Genomic DNA, 16865 nt, shown 5'->3' on the forward strand with positions numbered 1-16865 from the left:
GGGGGTGCACGGTTAAATGCAGGCATCAGTTCCATGCAGTTGTGGACCGAGGTTCACATCCTGTATCCTGAGTATGTCCGGCACACGTGGAGGCGGCGTAACTGGGCCACCAGCTCCGAGGGTGGGGGGGAGCATCGGCGCATGCAAAAATTGACTCGGAATCACAGTCCAGGGCTTGAGACTATGTGGCTTGAAGCAGGTGTGTCGATCTCCTTCTGGCCGCCGGGGGACAGGGTTGTAGCGGTGTTTCCCGAATTAGCATGGGCGATTGAAATAAACTACAATTGAAAACCAAATTGAGAGAAAAAGGAGGGGGGGAAATCAAACAATTAAAATAAATAAAAAATATCTAATATATGCGATATTTCCTGTATAACTTTCAGTGGTTCATCCCAAATTTAGCAGTATGCATGCTTCCTCTGATGTGTAAATAGACATGCATCCAGTTCTGTAAATGTTTTTGATCCCAAACTAAAATAAACTTTGCTTTGACAGTCCCAAGCAAAACCAAGCACTTCACACGTTCTCTACCTTTTCTGACTTAAATTATTAACTTCAAACACAAGAACAAAGAAACGCCACCGTTCTGAAACCAGAGATGACTTTAATCGTTTCATAGTCAGTACATTTCATCAGGCCTCCTGGTGAGGGAGGCAGATGCACAGTAACAGCATCACCATCATTGTCCTGTACATATTTCACACTTAAGGCCACAGGTGCCCAGCGTTTACATAGAGGGCCTCTTCAAAGCAACATCTACTTTAAAGGGACTGAAATTTCAGACACACACACACATACTCAGACACTTGCGCACACATACACACTAAAAATTTGAACACAAAATTAATTGAACTCAAAATGCACTGCAAGAGATTTGACAGCTATGTGGGTACTGCTGAAATCCACTGAGGACAACTTTCGGAAAGGGCAACTTTTAGTGTTGGACCATTAAGAGGGAGAACCTCTAGTTTTGTTTTCTGTACATATGGCATGCATCATAAGCTTTTAAAGTGGAAACACAGTCCATTGATACTTCCAGGACAATCACAAAATGTAACAGCCGTTTAAGTAGTGCTGTGAATACCTGGTTAAATACAATCATGCATCTTAATTTATTTATTGGATTTGGCATAATAAATCTTTAAATGAGATTAAGGGCACTTGGAATAGTGAGAACTGCGAATGCCATCCTGAAGTGTGGCAGCAATCTTGAAAACAAGCTTCACTTTGCACAATGGTGTACGTACTCAGACCTACAGAAGCAGTATTGCAGGCCAGTACACATGGCTTTATTTCAAAACATTAACTACTAAAGCATCGAAAACATCTTAAAAAATGTTAAAAACGATCAAAACAAAGGGGAGAAAAATTTATCCCCAAATTTGGAAAAGGAGAGGTGAAAGGAGGGCAATAAGCAGGGCCTATACAGCAGCAATGTGAACAGCTCATTACGTAAAGGCTGCTAAATCCTATCAAACAAACAGCCAAACTAAGTAACACGCCCAGTGGCTGAGCAAACATGTAATAGAAGATGGAAGGAGAACAGGGGGGTTGGTTCTAGACGGGGAATAGGGTGGGTACAATGGCACCTCCTTTGCTACAGCTGTGACAGAATCTCCTGGAGGAGGGAAGGTGGACTATAAGGGAACGTGACTGAAGAGATAGGAGACAGACTCGCCGTTGTGTGTCCTACGGATGGCTTCAGCGAGGATCATGGATATGTCGATCACCTGCAGGGACAAAGAAAAGAACAGGGCTGACTTTCTGGTGTTCACACACTCTACACTGATTGCTAGAATATTTCATAAATTTGCCTTTGTTCACAACAAACAGGAAACTGGTCATATTTTATACACTATCAATTGCCAGAGGAGAAAAGTATTTATTGCAGTTTCTGCTACATCAATTGCAGTATTTGCTGCACCACACAAGGAAGTTAAGTTGAGAAATTTGCATTGTCCTGTCGCTAATTGATGAATTTGTGTGAATGGAGAAACCAGAAAGTGAGGCGATTCCCCCCCAAGTCACGTAATTTGCAGGAGGGGTGAATGATGAAAGAGCAAACAATACTGACACTAATAATAATAAATAATTAGTCGCAGTCTGAGCCCGATGGCTGCACAGACACTTTCCCCTTTCAAAGGCCTATTAAAAACATCCATTCTACCTGGATTTCAACTGCACCTTTTATTTTAATTACTTTCTTTCAATGGATTTTTTGAAAGGTGACAAACTGTATGAACATACTGTATAACATGCATGTTTCCAACTTCTTCAGCACATAATAGCCTTTAACATGTCAAAAAAGTTATTGCACTGACAAAGCCGTGAAAAACCTTACTCGACGCATTCTGCACCCAGAATCTCCACACCCATGATGAGCTCTGACCTGTATTTTAGAACAGTGCTTCATCTTGTCCTCTTGAGGGATGGTGTTGGTCACAACCACGGCCTCGAAGCTGGCGTTGTTGATCCGAGAGATGGCTGGGCCAGAGAAGATCCCGTGGGTCAAGATGGCGTACACTTTAGTGGCACCAGCTGACACCAGCCTAGGAATCGATTTTGCACAAAATTTAACTCTACTCAACAGCTACAGATCAAGTGAGTACATTTCAGATCTATGACACACTCAAATGTTGAAAAGGTCAGTCACAAATGACTACACCGTATTATTTTTGCATCATCATGAAGTGAGTCCCAATTGCCCACTAACATTCTAGGCACAAAATTGATACACTTCAACTCTGTACCAACCAGAATTCTTGACCTATATTCCCCTACAATGTTATCCACTAAATGCCCGAAATGTAAAATCAAAAACAATAAAATGTGTGTATATACTCATTAGTCTTACCAGAAAAAGCAGGTTGATGACATAGTCATATACATCTCATACTTCATATGAAATGCAAAATAAATATGAGACGATGGAGCACATGTACAGGCTTGGTGAAATGGTTTAGGAGACCACCCTCTAAGGCGCATGTAAACTGGGGTAGAAGGGGCTTACTTGTCGGCTGCATGGCAGATGGTGCCACAAGTATCAGCCATGTCATCAACCAAGATGGCAACCCGGTCTTTCACGTCCCCCACCAGGACCATGCGGTCAACCTCATTGGCCTTCTTCCTTTCCTTGTGGATGAGGGCAAAGTCGACATTGAGCCTGTCTGCTATGGAGGTGACCCTGCCAGGATAAAGACAAAGCTGTAGTCAATTCAATTCATTTTTGTACCACACTTGTCGTGTCTAGGAAACGACAGAGAGAGAATTAAACATCAGCTTGAAGCCCCCAACAGCATTATGTAAACAACTCCCTTATGAGAGAAAAACCCTCAAACAGTGGTGAGATAAAACTCCCCGATGGGAAGAAATCTCGGGAGGAACCTGGCTATAGGGGCATGCCCATTCTGCGCTGGCTTAAAATAATGTATGAAACTAGTCCCATACATTTGAGAAACGAATGCCCAGCGCAGCTGGAGTATGCACGGTTTACATCTTTATCTTACATCTTTATTCTTATCTGAAGGGTCCAAGCGCGATTATCCTTGTTATTTTTGGACTACTTTATTTTATGATTAATACACCCAGGGCTCTAAAGTGTGAATGCGGTGGTCTTAATAAAATCAAGTGGAACAATACCTTTTAAATTTGGGCGCACCGGTGCAACAAGCAATTTTATAAACTTCTGGGGTGGGAACAGATATTTGTACAGCAGTGTGAATATATCCAGAGACCGCAGGACTTTCTGGCTTACCAGCTGAATGCCCACCTTATCAAGTGAGAACTATCGGAGTGGTTGCCACATACTCATAACTGGTGGAACTAACTTCTCACACAATTATTGGACAAAATGCAAGGCAAATAATTGCAGGCATATGAACTGGATCGGCTCATAAAGCCTCAGGTTGGAAAATGCAGAAAATGGTGAGAAACTACGAGCAGAACAGAGACTTTGGCTATAAATAGTAGGCTGTACGGAGCACAACCTACCATCACTGGCCAGCAACCTTAATATAAAAATAAATACAAAATCCTGTCAGTATAGCTGCAGAGACTTAACTAAAGCAATGAGGGGAGATGAACTACTAAATTAAAATTAAGCAAATTAATTCATAACACATATGGAAATTCACAAGTAAAATGAGCCTTTTCCCCCTAAGGTGGCAGAATTTTTATTTCTGAAGCAATGTGTTTACCAGACCTGTAGTGCTAGTGCAGTCTGTATTTTAAGTATTACTTACAAACAGTTCTAGACTAAAAATATATTATTCAAAATTATTTGAAAGCAGAAGGTATTTGAATATTTGGATATTTAGAAATATGCTTTATTATAATGATCTTGGCCATTATTTAAAGGACATTGTCACAAGAAGCTCTAAAACGTTTTTATTTAAAAGATGATGGATTTCTGGTTGTTGATTCCACTGTCATTAGTGTAATGGGGAGGATAACTTATACACTGACGATCCAGTCCAGTCAAGTCAAGTCACCTCCATTGCTGGCAATTAACTGGTGGTAAGGTCCAACAGAGGGCACCCTCACCTCTTGGCACCACCAGCGTCTGGAGATACGACGGTGCAGTTCTTCCACTCGTTGATGTTCTCCTTAATCCACTTGAGCACAGCTGGTTCGGCATACAAATTGTCGACGGGGATGTCAAAGAAGCCCTACAAATTCAACAGCATTCAGAGACACGAACAGAACCAGTTGAAATTTTGTGGCTCAAAATACCTAGACTATAGACTTATGATTTCAAGTAGTGATCCATTAATCAACACTGGTTCGAAACTTTTTAGTTTTGCAATAAACGTGTATATATACACACCAATGGCAGAAAATGTGACCTTGAATCTTTTTGTGAAACAATAAATTGAGAAGCATGCATTTGTCCACCTGTATCTGTGATGCATGGAGATCCATGGTAATGATGTGGTCAGCTCCAGAAACAGACAGCATGTTGGCCACCAGCTTGGCGGAGATGGGGGCTCGACTCTGCAGAGAAATGCTTGGTGAGTCAGGCAGCACCTTACCTCACAATGCATAAAACAGTCCATTTTCATATGGATAATGTATTTCACAAAATAAAAAAAAATGGTTTGAATGCATCAAGGTTATGAGTATTATACAGGGTTCTCCCCAAAGAATGTAACCTGGCCTAAAAGTGGCTGATATTTGGTGAAGTCGGGTACGACAAATCGTACTTGTGGGACTGCAAAATTGTGAAAATGGGGATTGAGGGATGGCGATACGGCCACGGCGATACGGCCACGAGCCTCCAGAAATAACACCCTGCGAATCTCTTCATTTTTTAGAAGATAACAAATCTTAATGGGTTCTCCTGTATCCTGAGAAGGCACAATGCTGCATTTCCAAATTTAGCTTGCCTGCACAAGTGGCAAAAGCGTCATTCACATATTACAAGTAGAAAGGATTTGTCAGTTCAGTGATGTAGAGGTTACCCAGGTAACCCACTGAAAACCAGGCGTTTGCCCATAGACTGTAGGAAAAAATATGGACCAAGTGACAGCACCCACTGACTATCCACAGGCTTGTGAAAAGCATCTTGTAACCGCAGAACTCAAGATGTTGCCATTTACAATGTGGAGCCAGAAACTGCACAGTAGGGCCGCTGAATGCGGCTCCTCGAGAGTGACTCGGCAGTGGTGCACTGTCCCCAATACATCTACAAAGTATTACTGTATTGTCCTAATACAATTACAATAATTTGGCACACGGGGAGACATAAGATGGGGGGGGGGGGGGACACACCAATTACAACTACATTTCTTGTGGGAAAAAATGACTATATAAATATAGTGACTGCAATTGTACTACTGACTTTACATTGAAAACGGGTCTGAATTACCCATAGAACCAACTGCAGTGGCACTACTGAGCACCGAGCACTGTCTCTCAGCATGACCAAGAAATGAGCGTTGGATGGTTTTGGCCCCTTTATTTTTCCGTTTTCTTTGCAAGAATCATATTCAAATATTTCTGGGCCATTTGTGTTATTGCGAAGTGCCCCCTGGTATACCGACCACACTTAAATCAAAGTCTTGCCAGCTGAAACGCAAACAGAAAAAGGAATCATTCCTTGTTTCTCCTCAAAACAATTGCTGAACTAATGCAGCAATTAACTGACAAATCCTAGCATCATGTAGTAGTAATGATTTCTTGATTTTCTATAGTGGTAAGATAGCAAGAATTAGGGAAAATATATTCACTTCTACACCAGACCTACTGACCTGTCTAATTATTGACCCATTTCAAACCTCCCTCCCATTTTTAGCATAGATCAATGTAGCTCAATAGCTCTCTTCTTTTTAAGAGGATAACAATGTGTATGAGAGGTTTCAGTCTAGGTTTGGGAAGCACCGTTTCACTCAGACAGCCCTTGTGTTAGTCATGATTGATTTGTTTCTCTCCCTGGATTGTGGCTGTATTTCCATACTTGTTCAACTGAACTGAACTACTGATTTTCATACAAGAAACCACTGTATTCTCTTTGTATATGCACCTCCTAGGGGACATTAAAAGCAGACATGGTGTACACTACCCCAGCTATGCAGATGACATGCAATATATCAGCTAAACCCAGCAAAGTTGCCCAGTCTGTAAAACTAGAGGCCTGTCTTAAAGACATGAATTCAGATTAAGATATTGGTAGCAGGCTCCAAATCTCTTAAAGATGGATTTTTAAAAGTTTCCGGCCCCCCAACAGGGATTTCCATTTTCCATCATTCATAGTTTTTTGGTTTTCCATAGACAAGTATGGTAGGTCAATTCTGCAAGTTGAAAAGTAATTATCAATTTGGCTAGTTAAACTTTCACATTCAATCTCACTCCCAAATAAAACGTGTTTGAGGTAAACTGGACCTGTAGCTTAATATGCCCCAAAGAAAAAAACCCTCTAAAAACTAAAACCTTCACAATGAACCGGTGCATAATATACTCACAGAACAGATGGGAATGATAGAAAAATATGACCCAGGTTAAAGAGAAGAGAAAAAAGAAAAGAAAAGAATTATCCATATAATCTTGATGGCTTCTCTCGTCTCAGCTAGTGCAGTTGTTAAAAACTGTGACAATCGATTCAGATCACAACCCCAACCCTTCTTTCACCTGAATAACATAGTGGCGTGAAAAACTTTAATATTTCTGCAAGTACTACAATTCCAAATAAAGAGCTGAAGAACAATTCAGAAAAAATACCTGGAATGGAACAAGGAAATAGATTTCTAGCTGAGCTTATCTAAAGGGAGAGAAAAAATAAAAAAATAAAACTGTCCAGGCTGTCACTTCAACAGCAGGTGGTTTGAAATGAGGAGGGTAATTTGTGAGGGCATCATAATAGATCAGTTTGAATACATAATACTACCCATCAATCAAGAAGAGACAGAGATGGGGCTTTGATTTGCTTACGTACAGGTGTAGGGGAAAATTCTCAGAACGAAAGATCTCCCTCCTAAAAGCATGATAACCAATCACAAGTCAAAATCAGACTCCACCTTAGTGAGCAGGCTGGTTCCTCCAAAACTCTCACCAATGTCTGCTAAAAGTTTATCAATATATCTGTATTAAAGTATGATATGTACCCTGTATAGTTTCAAACTGATTAACTGCTAAATTGTGCTAGGATTACATAGTGAGCCCGGGGGGGGGGGGGGGGGGCCCGTCTTGAACTGTGTAGACCAAACTGTCAAGGACACAGGCAGAGCAAGATATGACTGTACAGCTGATTTCTCCGGGACTCTCGATGTTTTATGCCAGAAGTGTATCTATTTGACCTAGAACATTAATTATAGCTGAGCTTATGAAAACGCAAGAAACCACAGTGAAAACTGTTGAAATGAGAGCAAAGAATGCTACGTACATGTAGAATAATTAATCAAATGTTTAGTATGTCTGTATATTAGAAAAGTATATTAGAAGTGAATATTAATTAAATGTTTAGTTTGTCTGTATATTTTCAATGATTACTGTGTAGGGAAAATTCACAGAGCAGGAGACCCCCCCCCCCAAAAAAAGTACAAATCAAAATCAGACTCTGCCCTAATGAACAAGCTGGTTCCTCCAACGCTTTCGAAAATGTAGGCTAAGAGTGTATCAATATATATGTATACACAACATATAATCCATATATCATATGTATGCTGTTTTTATTAAATTGAATGAACCTAGAACCTGTGTATAACCAAGCTTATGAAAACGCAAGAAACCACAGTGTACACTGTCGATAGGAGAGCAAAGACTGCAAGATTAAAGAATTATGTTTAGTCACTTAGAATAAAGTAGTGAGTAGATGTGTAGTAGTATATATTCCATACTTTCTTTGATGATTAAGGTATATCTTCTATGATGTCACTGCTGTTCAGTTTACCTATACTTTCTATGACTTACTTTTATTTTCATTTGATGTTTATCATATAATTTCTATGATTTTGATTTGACTGATGCTCAGTACATCTGTGTACTCCTTTATGACTTTTTACTGATGAATATTGTTATTAGAAATGCATAGGTGGCCCACGTGTAATAATCCAAAGCTAAGTGAAATGATGAATATAAGGTGGAAATCACCAAAACTGATCTATAGGTCGTAGAAAGTTCTGGAAAACACTATATAGTGAATAGCACCGTGTTTCATATGTTTTTCATGTTAAAAACTTAAGTTTATTAGACGACACAGCCTATAGCACAAAATGTATGGAAAATGATCTTTCTTTGTTTTGAGAATCAAGGGGAAAACTCGCCACAGTGGTTTCAGGACTGAAAAGTAAACATCTGCAACGTAGCCAGGTCATATGATGGTTTTTAAGAAAGCTATTGGTTGTACTGAGATAAGGATTGTGCATAAAAAGAAGGTTTTGTCTATTATTCAAGGTTGGAAATCTGAGGATTTGAACTGGCTTTTGTGCACGTGTGCTACAATAAAGTCAAATTTTCTGCAGACTTTGCTTTCGTGGAATCTTTTTACTTCCTGGAATTGTTTTACAACTGATTGGAGATCGGACCTTGAGAGCTTCTGTTTCCTAGCAACGACAACTGCTGCTTAGTTCGTCTTATAAAAGCGAAAGATACAGAGTGACGTGTATGGATGACGTGTTAGGAGGGCATCCAGATCTTTATGAGGTCTGGTAGTTTGCCAAGAGCAGGTGCGGGGTGAAGTGAGGACACGTAGTTGGCAGAATGCCCTGAACTTTGTACAGACTTGGCAGAGCATAAGGACCGTTGGCAATTTGCCACAATGACGTTGTGGGAGGAGAGTTGGGAGGAGTTACGATAAGAAAAGTGTGGGTGATTTGCCAGAATGAGGTTTGAGGAGGAGTTGTATGTGGAGTAACTGTGTATAAAATGGGTGTAAAAATGACAGTCGGGGTTCAGTTCTGGAGAGCTGATCCGGCTTTATGCACGTGTGCTAACAAGGTCTGATTTTCCTGAAGATCTTGCTGCCTGGTGTCGTCTTTTCCCTCGCGAAGATGTTTTTCGACAAATTGAAGATTTGGACTGGGACACACAAGGTCGGTGGTTCTAATCCCGGTGTAGCCACAATAAGATCCGCACAGCTCCAGGGGAGGACTGTCTCCTGCTTAGTCTAATCAACTGTATGTCACTCTGGATAAGAGCGTCTGCCAAATGCCAATAATGCAATAATACGTAGTACTTAATTCTACGTCACGGATGTGGGCTATGGTCCAGACAGAATTAAATTAAAATGTTCATCTTTGGGTGGCAGTGCATTCATATATTTTTTTCCACAAAAAAGAGCAGGGCTCAAGTATATTTTCCTTTTTTTAAACAATAGGACAAAGGTGACGTTTATTACCTTTATTAAATCGTTTATGGGCGTGACATTGGCTCAGGCGGTAAGAGCAGTCTTCTGGCAGTCGGAGGGTTGCCTATTCGATCCTGCCCTGGGTGTGTCAGTGTCCCTGAGCAAGCCCTAAACCCTAAATTCTCCTTACGAGCTGGTTGGTGCCTTGCATGGCTGCCAAACACTGTTGGTGTGTGAATGTGTGTATGAATGAGTGAATGAGAAGCATCAAATGTACAGCGCTTTGTATAAAGGCGCTACATATATGCCTTAAGCTTTAAGCCTGGGCTTAAATTAGCTGCATGAGGATTTGTCGCTGCTGTTGGGGGCAGCAGCAGTGTAGAGTTGGTGCAGCAGTGGTAGAGAGGCAGGGTTAAAAGAAGCAGGCGGATTTCCCTCACCCCCACCTTGTCCTTCTTGTCTTGACGGGCGTAGGGGAAGCAGGGGATGACGGCGGTGACGCGGGAGGCCGAGGCGATCTTACAGGCATTGATCATGATCAGCAGCTCCATCAGGTTGTCGTTGATCTCCCCGCAGCCGCTCTGGACGATGTACACGTCCTCCCCTCTCACGCTCTCTCCTATCTCCACACTGTACAGAAACAAGAGTAACACATCACCTTACTGCTCCCCTCTCACGCTCTCTCCTATCTCCACACTGTACAGAAACAAGAGTAACACATCACCTTACTGCTCCCCTCTCACGCTCTCTCCTATCTCCACGCTGTACAGAAACAGAGTAACACAACACCTTACTGCTCCCCTCTCACGCTCTCTCCTATCTCCACGCTGTACAGAAACAGAGTAACACATCACCTTACGGCTCCCCTCTCACGCTCTCGCCTATCTCAAAAATACAAAATACAAATTCTCAATACGTATACCCATAACATTGATATTATATTATTATTATTATTATTATTATTATTATAACTATGTAGTTTGCATTACGTTGCACTATGTTGCCACCAGGCCCCCTGCCTTCTAAATGAGTCCTGAAACTCATCCCTACCCAGGGACAGACTGCAGTATTGCAGCTGGTGCAAAAATGCAACATTGCGATACGTTTACATTGCAAAGCATGTACTTACACTGGCCAAATAAACGTTTTTGAGAACACATTAAGGTTCTCACAAACAGGGAGCTCCAGAATTACTGGAACCCATAATATACAGATTATTAATTCATTCATTATCCTAACCTGCTTATCCTGGACAGGATCGCAGGGGGGCTGGAGCCTATCCCAGCATACATTGGCCGAAAGGCAGGAATACACCCTGGACAGGTCGCCAGTCCATCGCAGGGCACACACACCATTCACTCACACACTCATACCTATGGGCAATTTAGACTCTCCAATCAGCCTAACCTGCATGTCTTTGGACTGTGGGAGGAAACCGGAGTACCCGGAGGAAACCCACGTGAACACAGGGAGAACATGCAAACTCCACACAGAGAGGCCCCGGCCGATGGGAATTCAAACCCAGGACCTCCTTGTTGTGAGGCGGCAGTGCTACCCACTGCACCATCCGTGCCGCCCAATATACAGATTATAATCTATGTTATTTTCAAACGTATGGGAAAATTCTATCATTTCATTTTATTTTTTTTATTGCCTCTCCTTAACCAATTGCGAAAAGGTTGAAAACCCTTTACATTTTTGCATAAAATTCACAGTTATACAGATTATGGGGTTGATATGAATAACTAATATGAATAGCTGATTTTACTGTTCATATTTGCAGATGCTTCCTTCCCTGTTTTACATTATACAGGTAGAACAAATGCAAACTGCAATGCAATGTGTCCACATTCGTGGAAATAGATGGGCACAGATGATAGATGTAATACATTTAATTAACTTCTTTCATTATCATCATTTTCTACAAATTTGGTGTCCAACACGGAGCTAAGTATGTTCAATTCAATTTGGAAGAACCAACTTTCGTCAACTGCTGTTGTTTTCATGCGGAAACCACGCCATTGATTCGGAAGTCTATACACATTCCCCTCCAAAATATAGAGATTTATGGAGTGAACAGCCATTTTCCTTCCTTCCCTAACCGACTGAACCCTTGCATACCCTGGGAGACTAATTACCAATTTTGAGTCGCCATATGGTGCTACCAACCACAACTGGCACAGTCAGGATTCAATCATTTATTGATCATTCACCACAGCGTGATGCCTTAACCCAATGAGACACCCAGCAGCCCTTACATTTTATTATTGAACAGACAGCACGAGTAAAGAGGGTTCTGCGTTGCTTTGCTGATCTGTTTGGCTGGTGAAAGTGATACATTAAAAATAGATTATGAATAGAAGACAAGATTACTATAATTGGACTACTTTTTGAACATATTTCCAATAATTTATAACATCTGCCGTGCATGAAATGCATCGCCTCCCACCAGGCACATACATGTTGCATCATCATGTCTCGCCATAGTCTTATCTTGACGTGACGTGACTGGAGAGTGCTGGAAGGGAGGTGCACTTTCTTGCCCTCCAAGCATCCTCATCAACTCAGGGTCGATTTGGGTGATGTGCTCACATCAGTGGAGCCGTGAGATGAGCAAACATTAGCCCCTGACCAGTTTCAAAATAATAAGATCTTCACACCGTCATATACAGTCCCCTCCAAAAGTATTGGAACAGCAAGGCCAATTCCTTTGTTTTTGCAATACACTGAATGCATTTGGGGTTGAGATAAAAAGATGACATGAGACAAGAATTCAGAATTTCAGCTTTTTTTTCCTGGCATTTCACCTAGATGTGTCAAACTATGTGTAGAACATAGCACCTTTGGTATCAGACCACCCAAATCTTTCAGTGAGCAAAAGTATAGAAACAGAGAGTATTTAAGTAAATGAAAGAAAATAACACTTAATATTTGGCATCATATGCATAGCTTGCAATAACTGCATCAAGCCTGTGACCCATTGACGCCACCAAACTGCTGCATTCTTTGGTGATGCTTTTCCAAGCTTTTACTGCAGTCTCTTTCAGTTGTTCGTTTGGGTTTTTTTCCCTTCAATCTTCAGGAAGTGAAATGCATGCTCAATAGGCTTACGGTCTGGTGATTGACTTGGCCAGTCTACAACCTTCCACTTTTTCCCCTAATGATGTCTTGCTGCATGATGAAGTTTGTCCAAATTAGTTGGATGCATTTCTTGGCAGACAATGTTTTTGTAGAATTCTGAATTCATCCTGCTGCTACCGTCATGAGTTACATCATCAATAAAGATTAGTGAGCCCGCTCCAGAAGCAGCCATGCAAGCCCAAGCCATGACACTTCCTCCACCATGCTTCACAGGATCTGCTCATGATTGTTTGATTATGATTATGAGCAGATCCCTTCTTTCTCCAGACTTTCTCCATCACTTCAGGAGAGGTTAACCTTGGTGTCATCAGTCCATAAAACTTTGTTCCAGCTTCTGTGGCTCATCTCTGTACTTCTTTGCAAATTATAATTTTGCCTTCTGATCTTACTACTGATAAGTAGTTTGCATCTTGTGGTATAGCCTCTATATTGCTGCTCTCCAAGTCTACTTTGAATGGTTGATCGATTGATTGATTGATTGATTGATTGATTGATTGATTGATTGATTGCGATACCTTCACCCATGCCCAGAGGAGTTTGTGATGTCACTGACTGATGTTTTGGAGGGTTTTCTTCACAGCTCTCAATGTTTCTGTCGTCAACTGCTGTGGTTTTTCTTGGTCGACCTGCTCAGTACGCCAGTGGTTCCTTTTTTTTTCTGGACATTCCAAGTTGTTGTACAAGCTATCCCCAATTCTTGTGCAATAAACTCCCCCTCTTTTCTAAGCTTCAAAATGGCTTGCTTTTCTCCCAGACAGCTCTCTGGTCTTCATGTTGGTTTATCTTTTCTAACACAAATGCAGTCTTCACAGGCAAAACCCAAGGCTAAAACCAAGAGTAGACATTCAACTATTTATTGTTTAACCAATCAATCGAACAGAACACATCTGAGCAACAAGAAACACCGGTCAGTCACATGTTCCAATACTTTTGCTCACCTAAAAATTGGGTGGTCTGATACAAAAGGTATTATGTTCAAAGTTGTTTAACAAATCTAGATAAAAATAGAAGGAAAAAAAGCAGAAATTCAGATCTGTCATATCATGTACAGCTTTTGACCTCAAACTCAATTGTCTTCAGTTTAAGCAAAAACAAATGAATGGATCTTGCTGTTCCAATACTTTTGGAGGAGACTGTAGCTTTGCAATACACACATTTTTGCTGACTATGTCATTCCATTTCAGTCCTGTGATGATAAACAAATGGGAAAACTGAAGTTGAAACTGAAGAGGAAAAGGGCTTTTATGAAGGAGCATGCTTATGGTGTTAGACAATGGACTAGATTTGGATCAAGATTGGATCATTCTCTGCATTTTCTCTTTGTGTAAGAGACTTTAATCTACAGCAATTGCGATAGTAGTAAAGGTAAAAAGTAGTACATTTCCTTACTACAGTACTACATACTTGTTGAGATCTCACCTTAAATATTTGGTAGTTGTTCGGTGGTAATGAAAGCAAAATTATATATACATTTATGAGATTCTAAATGAAAAAATAAAAATTATATTTGCTGAAAATAATTTTAGAAATAACAAAATATCATTCTAAGCAGTGTAAACCGGTTTTAGAAAAACCGTATTTTATTCTAAACTGGAATCCTTTATTTGTCACTGAATTATCCAATTTCTGTTACTTGCAGCCAATAAATGCGATGGTTTTCTGGCTACCACTACTAGCGTTACTGCGAATTTAATTTAGTTGAAGACATTTTGCTATCTAAGCATTAGCATCAATATAGTTTGGTTCGAAAGTTTAGCATTCCTACGATCTTGGATTTTATCGAATTGGAAGGATGGCTAATGTCTAAAGGTCTGAAATTCTGAAGATATTAAGTAAAGATCGGGAAAAACACAAAGAAACAGATCAAACAGAAACAGAAAGCACGCAAGCAACCAATGAAACAGCTTGGGGCAAAGTCTGAAAACGTGCGTTGTTATTTCACACGGTCGAATTCACTGAACTTTGACATTTTACACAACCTGTATTGCATTTCACATGGCTTCAGCAAGCATGGTTTAATATAGCTAACTTATTTGGCAAGAAGAATGTTGTTAGTGAAGTTAATGCTGACGTTAACTTGTCTCACTAGACAGTTGGTTGTGAACGACGACAGTGGTAGGAATACGCATGTTTGCTCCTGGTTGCAGTTATGTTAACTTGATGTAACTCGGCATGCATCTAAAGTCGATAGCTAGATAACACAGCTAGCTAGACTAACTAATTTAGCTACGTTAATAAACCGCGAGGGTTGAAACAACCAATACTAGCCTGCAAACCATCAAATGCAGCATTAATCAAGTTACTAGCTAACATTTGAACTTTGAAACACTCTGACAACACTGCGTTTCAGTTTATGTAGCTAGATTCTAGCTACTTGGTTATATACAATTACACAGCTTCTTTGCTGGTGACACTAGATAAGCTAACTAGCTATCATTACTAACTAGCTGGCTACTTTAGCATACTTAGCATCGAGTACTTGGTACGAGTATTTTAGTCTAACGTCATTCAAGTTAAATAGTAGCTAACGTTATTGAGACGCGGATTCCTGCCAAAAGCACGTTACTCGTTTTGAAATTAATCGGACCAAAGACCCGATTTCCTAGGCTATCTAGCTAACGTTATAGCCAAGTTTCCCAAACAACTGCGTTGCCCCGGCAGCCTGGAGAGTACCGTGTGCAACGTTATCACACTCAGCAGTCGTAGCCATGTGGTACGGATACAACGCCACAGAATTAGCCACACGTTAAAATATTCAACATTAAAAATCGATCCGCCTTCACAGACCAGTTCAAATTCACTGAACTTACCACGTTTCTTGGTTGCTGAATTTTTTGGTGACGACCTTTCCAAGTTCGAGTCCCAGGCGCTCTGCGATCTTCTGAGACAGGTCCGGATGAGAGCTGCCGCTAAAAATCTTTATGTTCGGCATTTTGGGACGATCCAGGGCTTCGGTTAGCGGTAGCTATTGCTTGTGGTGTATCCAATGCGTATTGTTTAACAATTTTTAAATATGAGAAGGTCTAAGGACATCTGACAACGATCAGGGCTCTTCCAGTTAAATGTCTTCTTCCAGTTTCCTTTCCACCATCGTAACCACTGCCGTGCGTTTATCCATTAGCACGCGCGACTGCGTCCCATTCCTGCCAGCGTATCGACGTCACGAGTCCCGTCTTCTGCGATTCGCTATCCACGAGACACCCGTTATCTTTAATAATTTTATTATTGCCTAGAAAAAAGGAGCTCAAGAGAAAGGTAAATAATCCATACGAAGAAAACAAATAATCAATAAAACAACAAAACATGTCTGAAATGCTATGAAGCAAAGTGACAAATGTTTTCATAATCTCCACACTCTGTACAGATCATGAATAGACATTGGCCGCATTCACGTCAGGAAACATGCTTATGGTCATATTTCAGTGCTTATGAAGGTCTCCAAGAACATTGCATTTTGGCATTCTTTCTTTCATTTCATTCTTTCATTTATTTAATTTTTATTTTATAAAGTTTGGTTAATTTGGCAATGCCTTTACACCATAAAAATGACAGGGCCAGACAACAGATTCTCAACAGAATCAGTTTGCATTGTGCATTGGAAAGGTGCCACAGTTCACATGAATTCCTTGCTTACTTATCCATGATAGCATTTTGATTGGAATGTGTTTGGGTTTGCAGTGGGAAAAGGTGCCAAGCCAGTGAAGGCTGAGTACATTTGTCAACCCTAAGCAGCCGTGTATGTGGACCACAGCATGAGCACCTTAAAAGATTTTAGGAAAAGCTCTGGACTGTCATATCCCTTCCAGAAATGTATGTACTCTGCAGCTGGAGGTATTGCATTGACTTGCCTGTGCATGTGTGCCTTCCTTTATCTGTGTCTCAAAGACATAAAAAAAATCCAATAATTACTAAAGAACAAAAGCACACACACAACCTAATTCAAACA

General features: G+C 40.7%; 1 protein-coding gene across 2 annotated transcripts; it reads right to left on the reverse strand.

Annotated features, from left to right (window-relative positions):
- Positions 1-584: 584 nt before the first annotated feature.
- prps1a (phosphoribosyl pyrophosphate synthetase 1A) lies at positions 585-16068 on the reverse strand. 2 transcript variants are annotated; one of them, XM_061247322.1, is made up of 7 exons: positions 15730-16068; positions 10225-10408; positions 4894-4992; positions 4543-4667; positions 3011-3184; positions 2390-2549; positions 585-1730 (listed from the first exon to the last, which is right to left on the reverse strand). In XM_061247322.1, the coding sequence occupies exons 1-7, from the start codon at positions 15849-15851 to the stop codon at positions 1638-1640; spliced, it is 957 nt and encodes a 318-aa protein (XP_061103306.1). In that variant the 5' UTR covers positions 15852-16068; the 3' UTR covers positions 585-1637. The 2 variants fall into 2 exon arrangements, with proteins under 2 accessions (XP_061103306.1, XP_061103305.1); XM_061247321.1 differs by having other exon boundaries at positions 10219-10408.
- Positions 16069-16865: the final 797 nt, after the last annotated feature.

The sequence above is a fragment of the Conger conger genome, chromosome 7, assembly GCF_963514075.1.
Source record: "Conger conger chromosome 7, fConCon1.1, whole genome shotgun sequence".
In the NCBI taxonomy this organism is placed as follows: Eukaryota; Metazoa; Chordata; class Actinopteri; order Anguilliformes; family Congridae; genus Conger; species Conger conger.